Source organism: Branchiostoma floridae, chromosome 13 (assembly GCF_000003815.2).
Source record: "Branchiostoma floridae strain S238N-H82 chromosome 13, Bfl_VNyyK, whole genome shotgun sequence".
Lineage (NCBI taxonomy): Eukaryota > Metazoa > Chordata > Leptocardii > Amphioxiformes > Branchiostomatidae > Branchiostoma > Branchiostoma floridae.
This window is the reverse complement of record NC_049991.1, coordinates 17,449,568-17,466,906: the sequence shown is the minus strand read 5'-3', so window position 1 is coordinate 17,466,906 and position 17,339 is coordinate 17,449,568. Positions and strand designations below refer to the sequence as shown.

At 39.4% G+C, this 17,339-nt stretch overlaps 1 protein-coding gene across 4 annotated transcripts in view; it reads right to left on the bottom strand.

The window, feature by feature from the left end:
• The window catches only part of LOC118428907 (ankyrin repeat and fibronectin type-III domain-containing protein 1-like), a 163,790-nt gene that overhangs the window by 21,809 nt on the left and 124,642 nt on the right, over positions 1 to 17,339 (bottom strand). For all 4 annotated transcript variants that reach the window (XM_035839191.1, XM_035839192.1, XM_035839194.1 and 1 more), the window contains 2 exons: positions 9,297 to 9,410; positions 2,553 to 2,650 (listed from right to left, as the gene is read on the bottom strand). In XM_035839191.1, coding sequence (XP_035695084.1) covers positions 2,553 to 2,650; positions 9,297 to 9,410 — 212 coding nt within the window. The remainder of the gene's footprint in view (positions 1 to 2,552; positions 2,651 to 9,296; positions 9,411 to 17,339) is intronic.

The following is a 17,339-nucleotide window of genomic DNA, read 5'->3' as shown; positions in this document are numbered from 1 at the left end:
TCATGAACATGATATGATGTTTTAATCTTTTGAAAACAATTTCTCATCAAAGTTGTACACAGTCATGGCTTCTGTTTTATATGGTCAAAAACATTAAGAAACATATTTTTGATAGAAATTGCTATGATTCGTATTATCACTGGTATTCAATTTTGATATTTAGATCCAATAACACAGTACTAAGTTCTCTGATTCTCTCACTCTTTTGCTTGCATGATCACTGTATAAAGATTGATGCTAGTGCAGTGTTCCCTCAACAAGACATCAAAATGCCCCACTGCGCTCCCCTTTATCCACACATGAAATAATACAAATGAATCATAATTCTTATAATCTCACATGTAACTACTTTTCTGTGCTGTCAGCTCTTTCCTGGAATGTCAGGCTTGGCAAATATTGAATCTATACATCAAATATTTCATCACAGTCTTCCAGGAAGACATTGCAAGGGTCTGAAGGCTAATGGAATCCTCAGGAGGAATGTCGCAAATTGAATTTCTTTGTCAGCGATCGTGATTACAGTTGACCATACAGACCCAGGATTTACATTACGTTGACAAATCACAACAGAGCCTTTTGGGACACAGTAACAGGTGTCTCATGTATAATTCACTGTGTTCTTGGAAATGCCGTAACGTTTTCGCGTGTAATGTCGGGTTTCGAAGTTTGCGGCGGCTCAAAAAGTGTGTTCTGAGGGCATCAGAATGGGAAGAGAATTTGATGCCACTTAAGGCCTATATCAGAAAATAGATGTTGTGCTACCGATTAAACTCCTGATAAAGTTAGGGTCACCATGTTCTTGGAAATGCCGTAACGTTTTCACGTGTAATGTCGGGTTTCGAAGTTTGTGGCGGCTCAAAAAGTGGGTTCTGAAGGCATCAGAGTATTTCAATGGGAAGAGAATTTGCTGCCACTTAAGTGTGATTGTGTTAAGGCCTAGGAAAAGAAAATGTTTCCGATGCCGCTCCTTACAGCCTAAAAATACTGTCGCCGGCAACGTTGTCAACAACAACAGTCGCACGACCATGAAAGTGTTGTCTGTTTGAAGTGGGCCTTAGGGTCGGTAGCTAGGTTAGGGATTCTCAGTGCTGTTTTTTTTCAGCCTAAGTGTGGAACATGTTTGCATTGATGAGTTGACTATATATAGCAGTTGAAGCAACCACTGTGCTAGGACTGACATCCGAGATGGACTGGATGTTATAATTAGCTACAAAGACACGAATATGAACTGGGCTAAAAAAAGAGTGCCAGATGGAATCATCATAGAAAAGTAACCAATTAGTAATATAAAGAACTTGCAAATCCTTTGTAATTGGTTGCTTTAATGCTACGTAGCACGTTGTTTGTTATGAATCCTGACTTCATCATTTAATTTAAAAGATTAACATTTGTTGACAAATCCTTAAAGTTTGTATCTAATTGTCGAATGTCAGTGTAATCGGCTATGCCGATGTCCACAGCCTAGTTTTGCCTGACAACTGAATACAATCCAATACTCCAACAAAATTGTTTCCGAAACACATTTGCAAGAAAGAAGTCATTGCACTGCTGGCAGGAACCCCCTATACAGACCCTCAAAGGTCATTATCAAGGCTTTTGAGAAGCCCTTGTGCAGGGGAGCGTGTGATTTGTGTTAGGTCACACGGGTCAGCCGACGGTACAGATAGGCAGATGGGACTCCCGAATCATGCGCTATAATAACCCAAGCCCAACTCTAAATCTAATTGAATATGTTGTGTATAAAATAAAGTCAAGATGCATTCTGCTATTTCTTGGAAAAGAGGGCAGATCTAAAGTAATTTGGAAAAGAAGTAAAATTGGAGACGATAGCACTGTTAGGAAAGGAATAATCTTCAAAATAAGCCTTAACGCTGTTGGTCTCCTATACTTTGTACGTCATGTGCTGATAGACCTGTCGTGTAAAATTATTGAAATAAATGCTGTTATGTATAAAGCATAGGCCTGGTGACGCAGTTGGAATTTCTTGGAAAGGAAGGCAGTTTTGCAAACTAAGGAAAATGGGTACTAAAAAAATTTGGTGGAACATCAAGAAAATAATGAGTCTTCTGAAATTGCTCACATCGTGCTGCAGACTAAGTTATATCTGCCTGGTCTATGATTATGCTCTAGGACATACAATGTACATGTGATTATGTATAAATCATGGGCCTTGATGCAATTGGACTTCCTTGGAAAGAGTGCAGGTTTGTGAAGAAAGTAGGGGAAAAGTTGAACTTTTAAGAAAGCAGACAGTTGAAGGAAAACACTTTGAATCTTTGCTACCTCAAAATGGCCCTCTTTGGACTTATTGTACATGGCTATGCCATATACAGTATTACAAGTCATGATGAAGAGAAGTTAATATATCAATGCGTAAGAAAAACTTGATTTTCAGGCTCGTTAGAAATTGGTTGTCAGTCTGGTATGTATGGTATCTACAATGGCAATGGCGCTATTGGATTTCTTGGAAAGGAGGGGTTAATCTAAAATATTTGAGGTCAAAATTACAATATGATTGTACACTTCAATTCTATAGAATCTGATGTTCTCACCTTTGACAGGCCCATGATCTTGTAGCTGAGGCTCTTCAGTTCAGTCAGAACAAACTCTCCCGCCAACGGGACAAAGTTCTCGTAGCAGCTCCATTCAACTATAGGAACAACAGAAGGAAATATTTTTTATGAAGGTTAGACATCCAGGTAAACATTCAACAAAATAATGCAATTCAATCCCTAACGGTGCAATGGCCGAGTGGGTAGAGTGTTCGCCTTGCATACGGTAGGTCGTGAGTTCGATTCCCGGGCGAGTCATACCAAAGACTCTAAAAATGGTACATGCTGCTTTCTCTGCATAGCACTCAGCACTAATGAGGAAGAGTATGGAAGTTAAACACACATCACTATATATAAATTACCAGCGAACCAGCCCCCTGCTGTAGTGACTTGCACAAATGTGTGGCCCAAGGGCTCCGAAGTGGAGATGGGCGCCACCCTACGCATCTTAGATGTATGGGCAAACTTTTTTAAAAACATCTCTACAACTGGATAAAAACCGGACGTTTCGAGTGACATACATCACTCTTCTTCAGCGTCACATTTTGAGTTTGTTTCTTCAAGTGACCACTTTTCTCCTGTATTGCACATCAGTCTAGCTTCTCCTGATTTTAGTTTTAACCAATGGGCAGTGTTATTGAAGAGATAAAAAAAAACATTCTAAGACAACAAAGATTCTGTGTATAATTCCCTAAAAGATTCTGTATTCACTTTGGTTCAATGACGGCCTCATAACCAAATATTAGACTATCAAGAAGTGAGAAATATGTTAACTTGATAAGGACCACCATGCTACATGTACATAACAGGAAATGCTTGTTCGTATCCAATAATGTCCACAGCAAACTTGATTATATGTTCGTAGACTGGGTAATAATTTGTTGAGGCGGTTGATCCAATAAAGGTTGACCTGTGAATAAAAAATAAGCTGCGGAAAACAAGCCCTTCTTAGAAATAAGGAGCACGCTAATGAGCACTGGTAGTTTGTCTTTATTTATCTCGATGCCAGACCCTCCTACGTCAGAGCCATCTGAGGACAATAACAAGACCACTTCCAGCCGGATTCTTAGGAAACACTCCGTCTAAGACACTTCGGCAGCAAGAAAACTTACGAGGCTCCTTTAATCTTGTTACGTCAGAGAGGACGCCAGAGGCAATGCTTGAAGATGTTGGTGTAAAACAAGGAATGACAGGAATTTTGGGGAATTTGACACCTCAAGATGGGGCAAGACTATACCACTCTTTACAATAATAACATATGCTGAAGCTAATATTTTGCTTGGCTGAATGCAGCTCATTATCTTTTGAAAAAAAAGTGTTTCAATGCATCTTGAGATAAAATCTGATAAATTTTTATGCAGATTTTTGGATTCATGTAATTTTAAATCCAAAATCCTTTTTATTATGAATCCTTTTCAGCCAGAATGCCAGAAAACATAATGAAAGAAAAACAAATAGAAAGTATCCTTGGTAGCCTTGTTCTCGTTTGATCAAAGATGCAGTCTTTCTTTCACCAGGTATTATCATGTCCTCTTTGTGTACTTTTTCTATACTCAATCACTCACACTCACTCTCCGGTTTAACATAGTACATGAAAAAGAAAGCCTTGTTCTTGTTTGATCAAAGATACTTCTTTCACCAGGTATTATCATGTCCCCTTTGTGTACTTTTTCTATACATTACAGTACATGAAACAGAAGGAAGACATTTAAGTAGAAAATACATGTACCCTAGGTTGCCTTGTTCTTGTTTGATTAAGATGCAGTCGTTTGTTCACCAGGTATTGTACGTACATGTAGTACATTAAACAAAAAGTAGCCTTGAGTTATTCTTGTTTGATAAAAGAGGCAGTCTTTCTTTTACTGAGGTATTATCATGTCCTCTTTGTGCACTTTTTCTATACATAGTACATGAAACAGAAAGAATACATTCAAGTACGAGTTCTGTAGAAAATACATGTACCCGGGCAGGTTGCCTTGTTCTTGTTTGATAAAAGATGCGGCCTTTCTTTTACTGAGGTATCATCATGCCCTCTCTGTATATTCTTTTCTATACATAGTATGTTTCATGTTGCAATTAGTCCTTTAGGGCAAGAAACTGCCAATTAAGCTAAAAAAGGGCACAGCTGGCATTTCTTTATCATTATATTCATATTCAAATCATAATACAAACTAGAGTTCCACGAACACATACCTTTGCCAAATAAACCAGGTTTGTTATGTATGATGATCTGTAGACATAAATGTGTTACTCATTACATTTTATTTTATTTGCCTGGAGTTGGTTCATAACCCTTGCCAGGAGTTCCTGCAGCCGGCTACAGAGTGTCAGTACCAGCTACGACGGGCTCCCCGTTTTATGCTGCCACTGAGCCGGTCCAACAGACATTCGCAATCGTTTATCCCCAGGGCCCTTGCTCTGTTGAATGACAATTAACGCACTATCACATCCGTATGACGTGTACCGAACTCATTGTTACAAATATTGTATAGTAAACGTCTGTAATTTGTGTTTTTAAGCAAAATTATAAGTCAATGTAAAGTATGCCTTTAAAATTGTAATAACGTTTTAAACAATGTTTAATAACGAAGCTTGTAAACACCAACACAATTCAGGCTAAATTGCCTGCAAAGTGGTGATTTTAATAAAGTTCAAAGTAACATTTCGCCATTGCTTATACAAATTAGATCCCTATTTACATAATAATATTAAATTGTATCAAGCATCATTTAAGCTATCAGCATACCCAACATCATGATGATCCTTTCATCCCTTCTTGACTTATTTCAAAGTAGGAAACTAATTTAAAACCGGCTCCTGCAGTTCAAGAAAAGACGTTTAGCGGACCCAAACATACACCTCTTACTCTCTGCCATCTTTCTCAGTTACATATGTGACAAGTTTGAAAGTCCTATCTACGGTGGATTTATCAACTTTCCTCATGAATTATGCAAATTAGCTGTTAATTTGCATAACTAGTATCTCATTATGTAAGTTTTTACTTCGGCTATCTACATACCAAAAATCATGACGATCCGTCAACACGTTCATATTTTGCTACTAATTATGCAAATGAGATTATCATTTGCACAATCAATATGTATTGATACTTCCTTCTTTCTAAGCTACTAATGTGACAAGTTTGAAAGTCCTATAAAGGAATGCAGTGGATTTACAAACTTTTCTCATTAATTATGCAAATTAGCTGTCAATTTGCATAATTAGAATTCCATCATGTAAGTCTTCCCTTTGGCTATCTACATACCAAAAACCATGACGATCCGTCAACACGTTTATATTTTGTCTTTAATTATGCAAATGAGGCCGTCATTTGCATAATTAATATGCATTGATATTTCTCTCTTCCTCATCTATATATGTGACAAGCTTGAAAGTCCTATCATGAAATGCAGTGGATTTATGAACTTTCCTCATTAATTATGCAAATTAGTTGCTGATTTGCATAATTAGTATTCCATTGTGTACATTGTTACTTGGGCTATCTACATACCAAAAACCATGACGATCCGTCAACACGTTCTCGAGTTATTGTCGTCCAAAGTTTGAAAGGAAATCGGCGACTGCAGTTCCAAACAAGCCGCTAGGGGGTCCAAACTTACAGCACTTACTCTCTGCCCCAAGGGCTATCTACCACTCAAAAATCATAACCACAGCATGTCCAGAACACAAGATAAAAAAAATTGAGGTTTTGCTGCAGTACCTTAGCAAGCCGCTAGGGGGTCCATTATCGAACTTGACCTTCGTTTTCTCGACCCCTACCCACCTACCAAATATTATTGGGATCCATCTAAGGCTTCTTGAGTTATACTGTTAACACACACACAGACAGACAGACAGACAGACTCACAAGCCTAAAACATAACCTTAGCCATTCTGGCAAAGGTAAAAAGAAACAGGCCAGGACTAATATAAGTCATCTGATAACTCGGAAAGGAATATCTACCACAAAAATAATTTATCTCGGGGGAAGAATTGCCCAGCTGATACCCCCTTTCCACTAGGACAGCACTCTCACCGCGCTCTCTCTGCGAGCTAAAATTTGACATATCGTTCCACAAAATGTAGAGAAAAGAAACAAATCGTTTTACACTTTGTGTGTTTTGTTGTCTTCTCAGTCACACTTCAACGCTTTGCATGATATACCCAGTGTGAAAGCAAAGGTTACACATATTATCCTATTTAGGTCGCAGCACGATCGCCGTCTAGTGGAAAGGGGGCCTAAGGAATATTGATAGGCTTTACGAGAACAAGGGTCAGGGCAACGTTATCACACTGGCTTGCAGCATTAAACTCGCCTGGGTACAATCCGGTAGTAGTTTGCTCCGGCGTTAATTATACACTATATCAGTCGCCTCTCGCTCTGACATTTATCATGCACTATAGACTGTCGCTTCTCTGCTGTTCCATCTAGGATTCTTGACCACGTTAACGTCTGGAATGATCGTCCAAATTTGGGTCGAGGGTGCTGATTGAGCGAAATTGACAAAAAAAGCCCTCCGTCCGCTTGCAGGAGGGCCTGTTGTCATCAAACGAGCGCTCTAGAATCCATTCCCTAATTTGCTCATTAACTGACGTTAGCACAAAACGATTTGAATGTGCAGGTCTCCAGACGGATAGCAGAAGGGAACATAGGAGCGAACTACTACCTGGATGGTACCCAGGCTAATATTGATAGGCTTCACGAGAACAAGGGTCAGGGCAAAGTTATCACACTGCCTCGCAGCATTAAACCTTAAAGGCAGGGGCTGAAGCAAAGCAACCATGAAATTGAAGCTGTCATCAAATCAACCTCGTCATTGGGCTCTTCAAAATAGACATAAGGCCACACCAATATAACTTGTTGGTTCTGTTTTTTTTCTAATAGAGTGAAAATATTAGCCTGGGTACCATCCTATTTCTACCGGGGTAGCCCCGGTAGAATACGGATGATACTCAGGCTATGAAAATATAGCAAGCAGACATTATAAAAGCAACAAACAAGGAGGAAAACTTGAATATTATCATTGTATTGACTGCATAAAACTGAGTGCACGAAGAAATAAACCTGGTCCTTGGGCTTTGTTTTTAGTAATAAATTGCTTTTCAAGTGAAGCATATCTTTTGTTCATTTTCATAAAAGCAGAAAAATTCAATCGGTGTGCCATAAAACTGGGAGAGGCATTATTTTTGGTTTTCTTACAGGCTGTCATTTTAAGAAAATATACAGTGGAATTAAGATGACTAGAATGTTTTCCTGCTGCTGCGTGAAAAAATAATGATTGCATGAACTCTGAGCTTATCAGTAACAGTAGCTCGTTGAGTCACTATCAAAATACAAACCCCTTCTCTGTTACAATCTCAAGTGTTTTTTTCCTGTCCTTCAAGGACGATGCAATGATTTAATTTGTAGCACTTCGATAACTAGAAATAATCAAAATACAAAATAGAAAATTGTTTGAGACAGAGTATAATATGTATTAGTTGTCGTGATTGCTTTGGAATAGCTCCTCTGATTTGCTCCAGTTATTTTCTTGGGCCGATAAGCCGCAAAACAAGTGAACGCCTGCCAGGACAATCTGCTCATTTTCTAATCCGTCCGCAATTAATTCAGTCCACTGATCTTTTTTAAGGTCTGTTTATTCCGGCCCGGTCCAACAAGATAAACCGGTTTTGTACCGGTCTGGTATGGTTGGCACCCACCCCAAGTGGAGTGTTTTTCTCAAGTAATGCCTTGAAAATAGCCTTGATCCAATTATAACAAACATGTATGGGACAGAATACATATTAATATGTCTTCGTTGCGGTGATTCCTATGGAATAGCCTTGAAGACAAACTAGTTTGAACTGATATAATCTTTATCTTATCTTATTTCAGCATCTCCACCACTAGAGGGGTTTTCCCAACAATGTTTCGAATGTAGATGTAGATGTAGACAACTCCACAATGCTGGCCTTGTTGTTTTATACATAATGGACTTCCCTGTTAGCCTAGTATCCAGCCGTAATATAGCTCCCGAGTCTCTTTTGTCCTCTCCGCAAATACAGAGAGGAGAGAAGAGACTCGGGAGCTATATCACGGCTGGATATACCAGGCTACTTCCCTGTTCCACTCGTGTAGTGTTTTTCTCAAATTAGCTTGAAAACAACCTTCATCCAATCCATAACAAACATGTTTGTGTGGAAAGTGTTGATCTATTTCTGTCTGCAGGCTCTGCTCTGGCGGCAAACAGGTAGTATTTAGTCTATGCTTGTTGGCAGACCCATTAAACAGCTGGCCACTTCACAATGCAGAAACTAAACAGCTTTCAACCGCAAACAGCTTTCCACCACATACATTGTAGTATTATGATCCAATGCTCACTGAGTCACTTGTTTGTATAAGCTGAATGCTAAAGTGAAATCATACATATCATACCTGTACTATGTACAAAATTAATGTATATTATAATCTAGGAAAGTCCAGTTTCCTTTGTATTGGAAACTACAATGATTGTTACAATCTGTCTTTGTACATTTTAACAGCTGTCAAATGTCACAAAAAAGTACTAAACTGCCAAAATTTGTCCTCACTGAGTCACAGGTCCATATCTGCATATTAACTTATTAGCAGCATTTATTTCTTGACAACAGAATCGTACAGTCAAAAACTTAACTGTCGGAAAATTACGGATAGATAGATTCCGTCTCCCTACATTAACCAGCTGGCCACTTGAACATGTACAAACACTAGGAAGGAGTGCAAACCTTTATATCTGGTTGCCATGGCGCCGTTGATAGTGTCTGGCTCCTGGAAGCTGACGACCAGAGATGTGCTGCTCGACACGCCTAACCGCACGGCGGTGGGGGCGCCCGGGGGTCCTTGGGAGGGGAGAAAATGTAGAGAATAGGTTAAGATAGGACAGCATGAAAATTGTTTAATATCGAGATTTACCACGTTTGTGGAAGGATTGACATTAACAGGTGACTATCAGAGAAGTGCTGCTCGACACGCCTAACCGCACGGCGGTGGGGGCACCCGGGGGTCCTTGGGAGGGGAGAAAATGTAGGGAATAGGTTAAAACAGGAAAATTGTTTTAAATTAATATTCAGATTTGCCACGTTTGTGAAAGGATTGACATAACAGGTGACTATCAGAGAAGTGCTGCTGGATATGCCTAACCGCACGGCGGTGGGCGCGCCCGGGGGTCCTGGGGAGGGCAGAAAATGAAGGTTAAGACAGGACATCATCATTGATCTTGAATGTGGTTATCGAAAAGTTGATCCGCGTATACTTTTGTGTTGGAAGAGCGTTTGGAAGAGCGTTTAGCATTGTACTATGATTACTAACAAGTGAACACAGATAAGCTTCCATGATAATTTTAAAACAGGACAATTCATCTGTGTTGGTACATGTAAACACATAACCGCACGGCCGTGGGGGCGCCCGGGGGTCCTAGGGAGGGTAGAAAATAGTAAGGGAAGAGGTTAAAATAGGACAGCATGAAAATTGTTTAATATAGAGATTTACCCCGTTTGTGAAAGGATTGTCATAATTTCAAGATGTCAACCTGGAGACCAGTCTGTAGGTTTGATCCACTCACACCGCTACTCTTTTCCATAAGTGTTGGGGGTTCTTTAATGTGCGTGGGGTGTGGCTCGCCCCAAACACTGGACCTCCATGACATTAATAACTCCTATCCGAGGGATGGCCCTAGCTGAAGCTAGGTACTCATTTTCACCTGAGTAAAGTGAGGAAAGTGCCTTTCCTAAAATAAGGGCACAAGATCGCAGGATTCAAACTGGGAACCTCTTGGGTCTGAGCCAAACACCTTTCAAATTGCGCCACACGACCCCACATTCAGGTTAAAACATGACAGCAGGGAAGTTCATCTGTGTTGGTAAACATTATGGGGTAGGCTCTTTTGAAGCTAGGAGAAGAAAAAAATTAAAAAACGCATTTGTGCAGCACATTGCCACCTCTGAAAATAACACCATCATTAAATTTTGTTTATTCAATTCAGATGCCTTCAATTTTTGTAAACAAAATTTTGGAGACAAAAAATACATCAGCCTTATCTTCAAACACCCTGGCTAACCTTTCTCAACACTTTATTTTGTGTTGCATTGTCGTCTTGTGTGTTTTTACATTTATTGGTATTCACTATAATTATGGGGAAAAAAAGTAACCCCATTCTTCTAAAAAATATGACGTTCTTTACTTACAATTAGTGAAAGTGTACTTTTGTAAACTAATTAAGAGAATTAGCAACATGGGCTTCCCAAAAAAAAAGTATAATGGCAGAAAAAAACAAACATTTCAAAGCATTCCTGGGAACAGCACTCAGCTCTCTTTCCATCACTTCTACAAGGTACCATCAACAAAGACTTGTCAACATTTCAGTTCAGTTTGAAACTCCCCATGAACCATGGTTACCTCCTGAGGGTTTAGAACCTTAAGGACATGTCTAAGCTCTTAGTTCAAATTCCTGGAAAACATTTATACAATATGAAGTCCAAGGTTTACGTACGGCAATGTGATAGGAGTATCAAACGCTCTTGTACAGAGCTGTAAAGTGCTCTCACTTAAAGAGTATCTCAAGTTTGTTGCAATTCCAGGAAAATTTGGGTTGAAATGTCAAGATCAAGGTACAGTATTACTACGGTAAGTATTACACACAGCAATGTGATAGGGTCATGGAAAGCTGACTTGGATGGGGCTGTAAAGCGCTTTACTTTCAAAGTCTCTCACGTTTGCTGTAAATTCAGGACAATATTTGTTAAATACCTTGTCCAAGGTCTACACACAGTAATGCGATAGGAGTGTCAAACGCTGTTGCGTAGAGCGGTGAAGTGCTTTCACTTTTAATTGTACCCTCTCACTTTTCTTTTGTTTGTTGCAATATATTATAACTGTTACAGGATTTCCCCCCACAAATTTGTTGAATGTGATTTTCTTGCCTATTATCTTAAACTATATTCAATGTTATGAAAACAACAAAATTTGTAGAAATGTGTAATGAGAAGCATCATCACAAAGTATAAGATGAAAATACAAACACGACTGTGCTTACAGTAAACTTATAAGCACTAAATCATATTTAACCTTTTCTGAACACTTTCAGAATGTCAGTTAATGTTCAGAATGTTACCAGCAAGTCAGGCTATAGTGCTTGTAGTACCATGTGGCCTTGGGGGTCTTGTTACACACATGTCTTGTAGAGAGGAGGGCACCAGGCATGCGCAATAGATACTCTGAAAAGTGTTGGCACAGTGTGGTTAAGGCGGAGCAAATAGACAGAATGGCCTATATATTTTGGATGTTACATAAACTTTTTAAATGTCAGTATGTCTGCTATACCATTACATCAGCCTGACCCAAGTATTCTTTTACCAAAGCGTCACGTTACATAAAATGCCAAAAGTGGGCCTTGCTCTGACTAAACACAAGTAATTGCTGAGACAATATGCTCAGCCCTTGCAGCCATTTCTAGTTTCCTTAGTGACGAAAGAAGGCCGTATAAGAAAGCCAGGAAGTACATTTAACTAAGCGTGGATTTAACTTCGCAGTAGCGGGAAAATGCGGTCAGTATTCAAAGTGATTTTTAGTTCACTGTGAAGAAGCCACCTCGAAAACTGCAAACGTGAAACCACAGCAAAAATTTCTGCATTACAGTTACATAATGAATAACAATTAACACGTGACTGCAAGCCTTGTCGGACACACCTATAACTCAATACCTATGATTAACCTCAGGGAAGAACAAGAACTAATCAGATGGACATAATTCATACCTGTGCTGCCAAATTAGTAATCTAAACAGGCAGCTTAAAAACTAATACCGTGAGAGAAAAAAATATACAGAAGCCGCAATCATAACAGCAAGAGATAAAATGCTTGTACTGAGTAGAATTTTTAAATCAAAGGGGAGTATCAAACAAATATATTCAAACATATGCTGCAATCATGTTGGCCATACATTTGACATAAAAAGGCAGTAAAAGCTACAGTCAATAAAACACTTAAGTGTTCCCTAGCAAGAAAGTATAGCAAGAGCAACGCACATCCTGTACTAGTGTGCACACTATAGCAGAAATCAATGGAAAACCATTTAGCAATGATAAAGCAGATTTTTGGGATTACAGAAAAATTCAAACTACTTGCAACTTGGCAAACAAAAAAATATGTAATGTACTCCCAGGCCTGATACCAAGAATTACATTTTGCAGCAAATAGAAAAAATTACTTATTCTACAGTATTTCAAGCCCCGGCTGGGATTTAGACAACTTACTCAGAGTCCTATTCTGCACCAGTTCCCTCATTCCTGTCGAACCTTCAGAGAACGCCCTTTTCCAGACTTCTCCCGTCGTCTCAAATTCCGCGGCACCACCGCCCAACTTCGGCCTGCCCTTCCACCGAAAACTTAACGACCTCTGTCTCATGATACCTGCCCTTTTCACCTCACAACAGGCAAACTATTTCTCTACTTTCTAACAAAAGAGAAGACAAAGCTGAAGTAGACAACTTGTAGTCTTCTCCACCAATCCGAGGTCCTCAAATGACAGACTTACAGAAAAGACACCACCAAAACAATCATTAGCGGTCGCTAACCCTAACGGCTTTCCCAACTGTCTGGCCTGTTATGAGGACAAACAGGTCCAACTGGGTACTTGTAGTATCTAAGTTGCCTCATTTGCATTTACATCACGGGCAACACAGGACTTCTCAGAACATTTCCACATGCAAGGCACTTGTAGCGAGCCATCTGGCTCATTTGCATAAAGTGACGTCGTGGTGAGCTTTGATGGTGTAACAATCGTGGGCAAACCCGGTGTAAACAGGATAGTTCACTTCAGATCACGTGTGTTGACTGAAACCTGAGCACATATCCATAATGTGGTACCTTTAACTTCCTCTCGGGCATTAACACGCTGGGGTGTTACGACAAGGCTAAGCTGTTATGACATTTTGAAGTGGTGTTATGTCTGCTGTTTGGGGCTACAAGCTTAAACATGTTGGGGGTTGACCTGAAAAGCTGTTGGGTTAATATATAAGCAGGGACTTTCACAGGAAGACATTCACAGTTCCAGTAACTGCAATCCTTCTTTCTTACTCACTGATTCAAGTAAAAGACAGTGGTGTAAGGCATTTATAAGGTTTTTGTTTATTCAAATTTTTTCTACATACTAGCACTAGTGCAGGAAACATTGAAAATTACCTGCACCAGAAAAATTTTACATGCAATACTCTGAATTTAGGATGTATGGATTGCACGTACATGTAAGTTGTTTATGACCCATTGCTATGTTTTCTTCATTTATATACATGTGCACTTTAAAGGTGCAGGGAATTGGCCAATCCATATACACCTGCACCATAGGACACTAACCTGCACATGCAGGTGGTATTTCGAGCCCTGGAGGTGAATATCAAATCATTTGCCACTGGGGGAAATGTTCACCCCTTTGTCCTTCTAAGAAGTGTACAAAAGAAGGCCGTAATGTTTTTTCTATGAAAGAAATGATGTGACCAGGATAAATCACAAAGGTCACGTAGGGTCACTGGCGAGCGGCCAGGCCATCTCGGACCCTAATGTTCCAGCTGAGCCTGAAACCCGCCGGGGCAGTTTCCTCCTTCCAAGATTCCTTCTGTGAGGCCACGGCAAAATCAAAGTATTGTATGTTTTGGGTACGAAAATTCAAAAATGCATACTTTTCTAGAACAGTTAACCTTTTTAAGTGCCACTGAATTGTCTTAGACAGAGATACCACGGGTTCAATTCTTAGCATTTTTGGTTGGACCTAAAGCCTGCTGGGGGCAGTTTCCTCCTTCCAAGATTCCTTCTGTGAGGCCACGGCAAATTTAAAGTATTGTATGTTTTTGGTACAAAAATGTCCAAATACTGACTTTTCTGGAATTTTTTAGACAGAGATGCCTTTCAGGGAGAGAACATCTGATCCAAGTTTTTTCATCCTATCATAATTTGACTTTTCACTTTGCACGTCCAAAAACTAGCTTAGAAGTTGAAGCAAGGAAATAAACTGGGGTTAAGATTCCTTCTATGAGTCCATGGCAAAAGTATTGTATGTTTGTGGTACAGAAAATTAAAAAATCATTTAAAATGCATTGAGTTTTCGAGAATCTAGAGTGGCACTATTATATATTAATGGTCTTAAGACTGAGATGCCATGGGTTCAATTTCTGGTTGGACTTAGAGTTCTACTCCACCCAGCTGTAAAATGCATTACTTTGACTAATTGGTTTATAGGTAGGTAAAACAGCGAAGGAAGGAGAGGGACAATTGGGCTTTGCCTTCCAATACTGTGCCCTAGACAGTATGTGAGGACTCTCCCTGTGTAATGTATTACACAATTCAGCCTATACTATAGTGATATTTTACAAATAAATCATTCTCATTCCGTACAAAAGCAACAGTCTCTGATGCCCACATGCGAGCAATGTTTTAGATTGTGTTCTCTGCGGGTGGGCAGATTTAGCGACGCATTAATAATTTCTCCTTTGGTGCCCACTTCATCAAGGTCTTTACTAGGAAAAATCTAATCCTGACAAGTGGTTCTCTCTAAGAAGGAAAAGCTCCTGACTAGTGTGGCGATACCATTAGCAATCATTCCACCATCACGAGTTCACGGAAAAACGGATCAGAAGATGGGTTTTGATAGTTCGAGGAAGAACGGACATACGCGTCACGCTGACCTTGTAAAAAAATGGACACAGGCTAATCTGACCAAAGAGGCATTCCTGGTTCTACTTAGAGTCCGACTTCACCCAGCTATAAGATGGGTACTGACTTTGGTTTTTTAAAGAGACTTATCATACTATAGTGGCGAGAAGGGCAACTGATTAAATCGTATTTTGTTGGCTTCATCTAATTCATCAAAATTATGTCAGCTGTATAATACAAGCAACTGCTGTCCACATGTGAGCTATGTTTTAGATGGTGTTCTCTATGGGTGGGCAGATTTAGAGGCCGTCGCAGCAAGAATTTCTCCATTAACGCTCACTTCATCAAGGTCTTTACCTGGAAGAATCTAATCCTGACGAATGGTTCTCTCTAAGAAGGAAAAGCTCCTGTGGTTACACGGAAAAAAGAATCAAGTGCATTCGCCGTCAGGAGATTTTTATCTGTACACCTCCTTGCACTAGTTTTGGGCCATGCATAAAATTTAATTAGTGCGGCCTAACGGTAAATGTTTCATCTCTTACCGGTAACTAAGAATATATTTTTTAAAGACTACTCATACTAGTGGCACGATGGACAACTCAGGTTACATTGTATTTTGTTGACTTCATCTAATTCATTAAAATTATGTATAATACAAGTAACTGCTGCCCTCATGTGGGTTATGTTTTAGACAATGTTTTAGTGAGTGAGTGAGTTAGTGAGATGGTGTTCTCTACGGGTGGGCAGATTTAGAGACACATTAATTTCCTCCATTAAGGCTCACTTTATCAAAGTCTTTAGCTGGAAAAACTAATCCTGACAAGTGGTTCTCTCTAAGAAGGAAAAGCTCCCGTGGCTACGCGGAAAAAAAGGATCGAGTGCCGTCCACCATCACGAGTTCACGGAAAAACGGATCAGAGGATGAGTATTGATAATTCGAGGAAGAACGGACATACGCGTCAGGTTGACCTTGTCAAGACTTAAAACATGGACACAGGCTAGAAGGCTCTCTGCTATATCCGGTTCACGGAAGAACGGATGAGAGGATGGCTATTTCTGAAAACAGACACTTACATTGTAAGGGTACGTCGCAAGAAAAACTCAAAGGATGTACAAGTATGTTATTGGGAGGAATGCAAATATGGATCATCGTGGAAAACCCATATAAACTACTTAGAAGCTAGAAAATTGAGTTTAGAATTCAAGGCAATATAGACCCTTAATCAGAGCAATGAACTTAAAGTATTTAGCAACAAATTTGTAGTTGCTAATACTACTTTGCACGTCCTTTGTTAAATTGGGGTAATCTATCTGAAGATAGTACCTTCATCCTATTAACAACCGAACAACCGTGAGCAATTAATCTTTATTGACATGTGATCAATGGATCCCACTATCATTATCTCCTATGATCTGCTCCAAACATGTGATTTAAGCCAACCTACATTATGGGAGAAATTATACTTTATAGAATCTGTGGGAAGATCACCCAGCAATCATCTCGATAAGACCATCAATCCACTGAAAGATCAAAGGGATGGCTAACTTCCTCAAGTTCGTGGAAGGAAGGATGTAAGACAAAGACAGGCTCAAGGACTTCTTCGCCATCTTAAATTCCAAGAAAAATGGAGACATGCAGGATAAAGAGATCAGTACATCATCAATGTAGTAAATTGAAATACGCTGAAAAAATGATCGGATGCTGACTGCATGGATTACTTGGAAGCTGGAATAAATTTTTCTAACAATATCATAATGATAGTTTAAAAGACATTGGAGAATCATTCTTTTGAGTGTTATCTAATAAAGTCGAATAGAAGCTTGCATGATAAGTGAATGGTAACATAATAGTAGTACAAACTTAAAGGTAAATTGAATGACATACACATTAAATTTGATTGATGAGAAAGACTTATGTTCAAGATAGAAGTAAAAACCTTTATCCTGTTGCAAGCAGGAAGCTCAACAGCCGTAACCATATATTATAAAATTCTATCTATCACTGTGTTTTTAATACCATAATCTCATCTGTAATGTAAGTGGTCATAACCTTATATAGTAGCTTATTTTATGGATGATAAAAATGTTGTTGATTCCGAGACTGTCGGAGGATCGTTGGAGGCAATG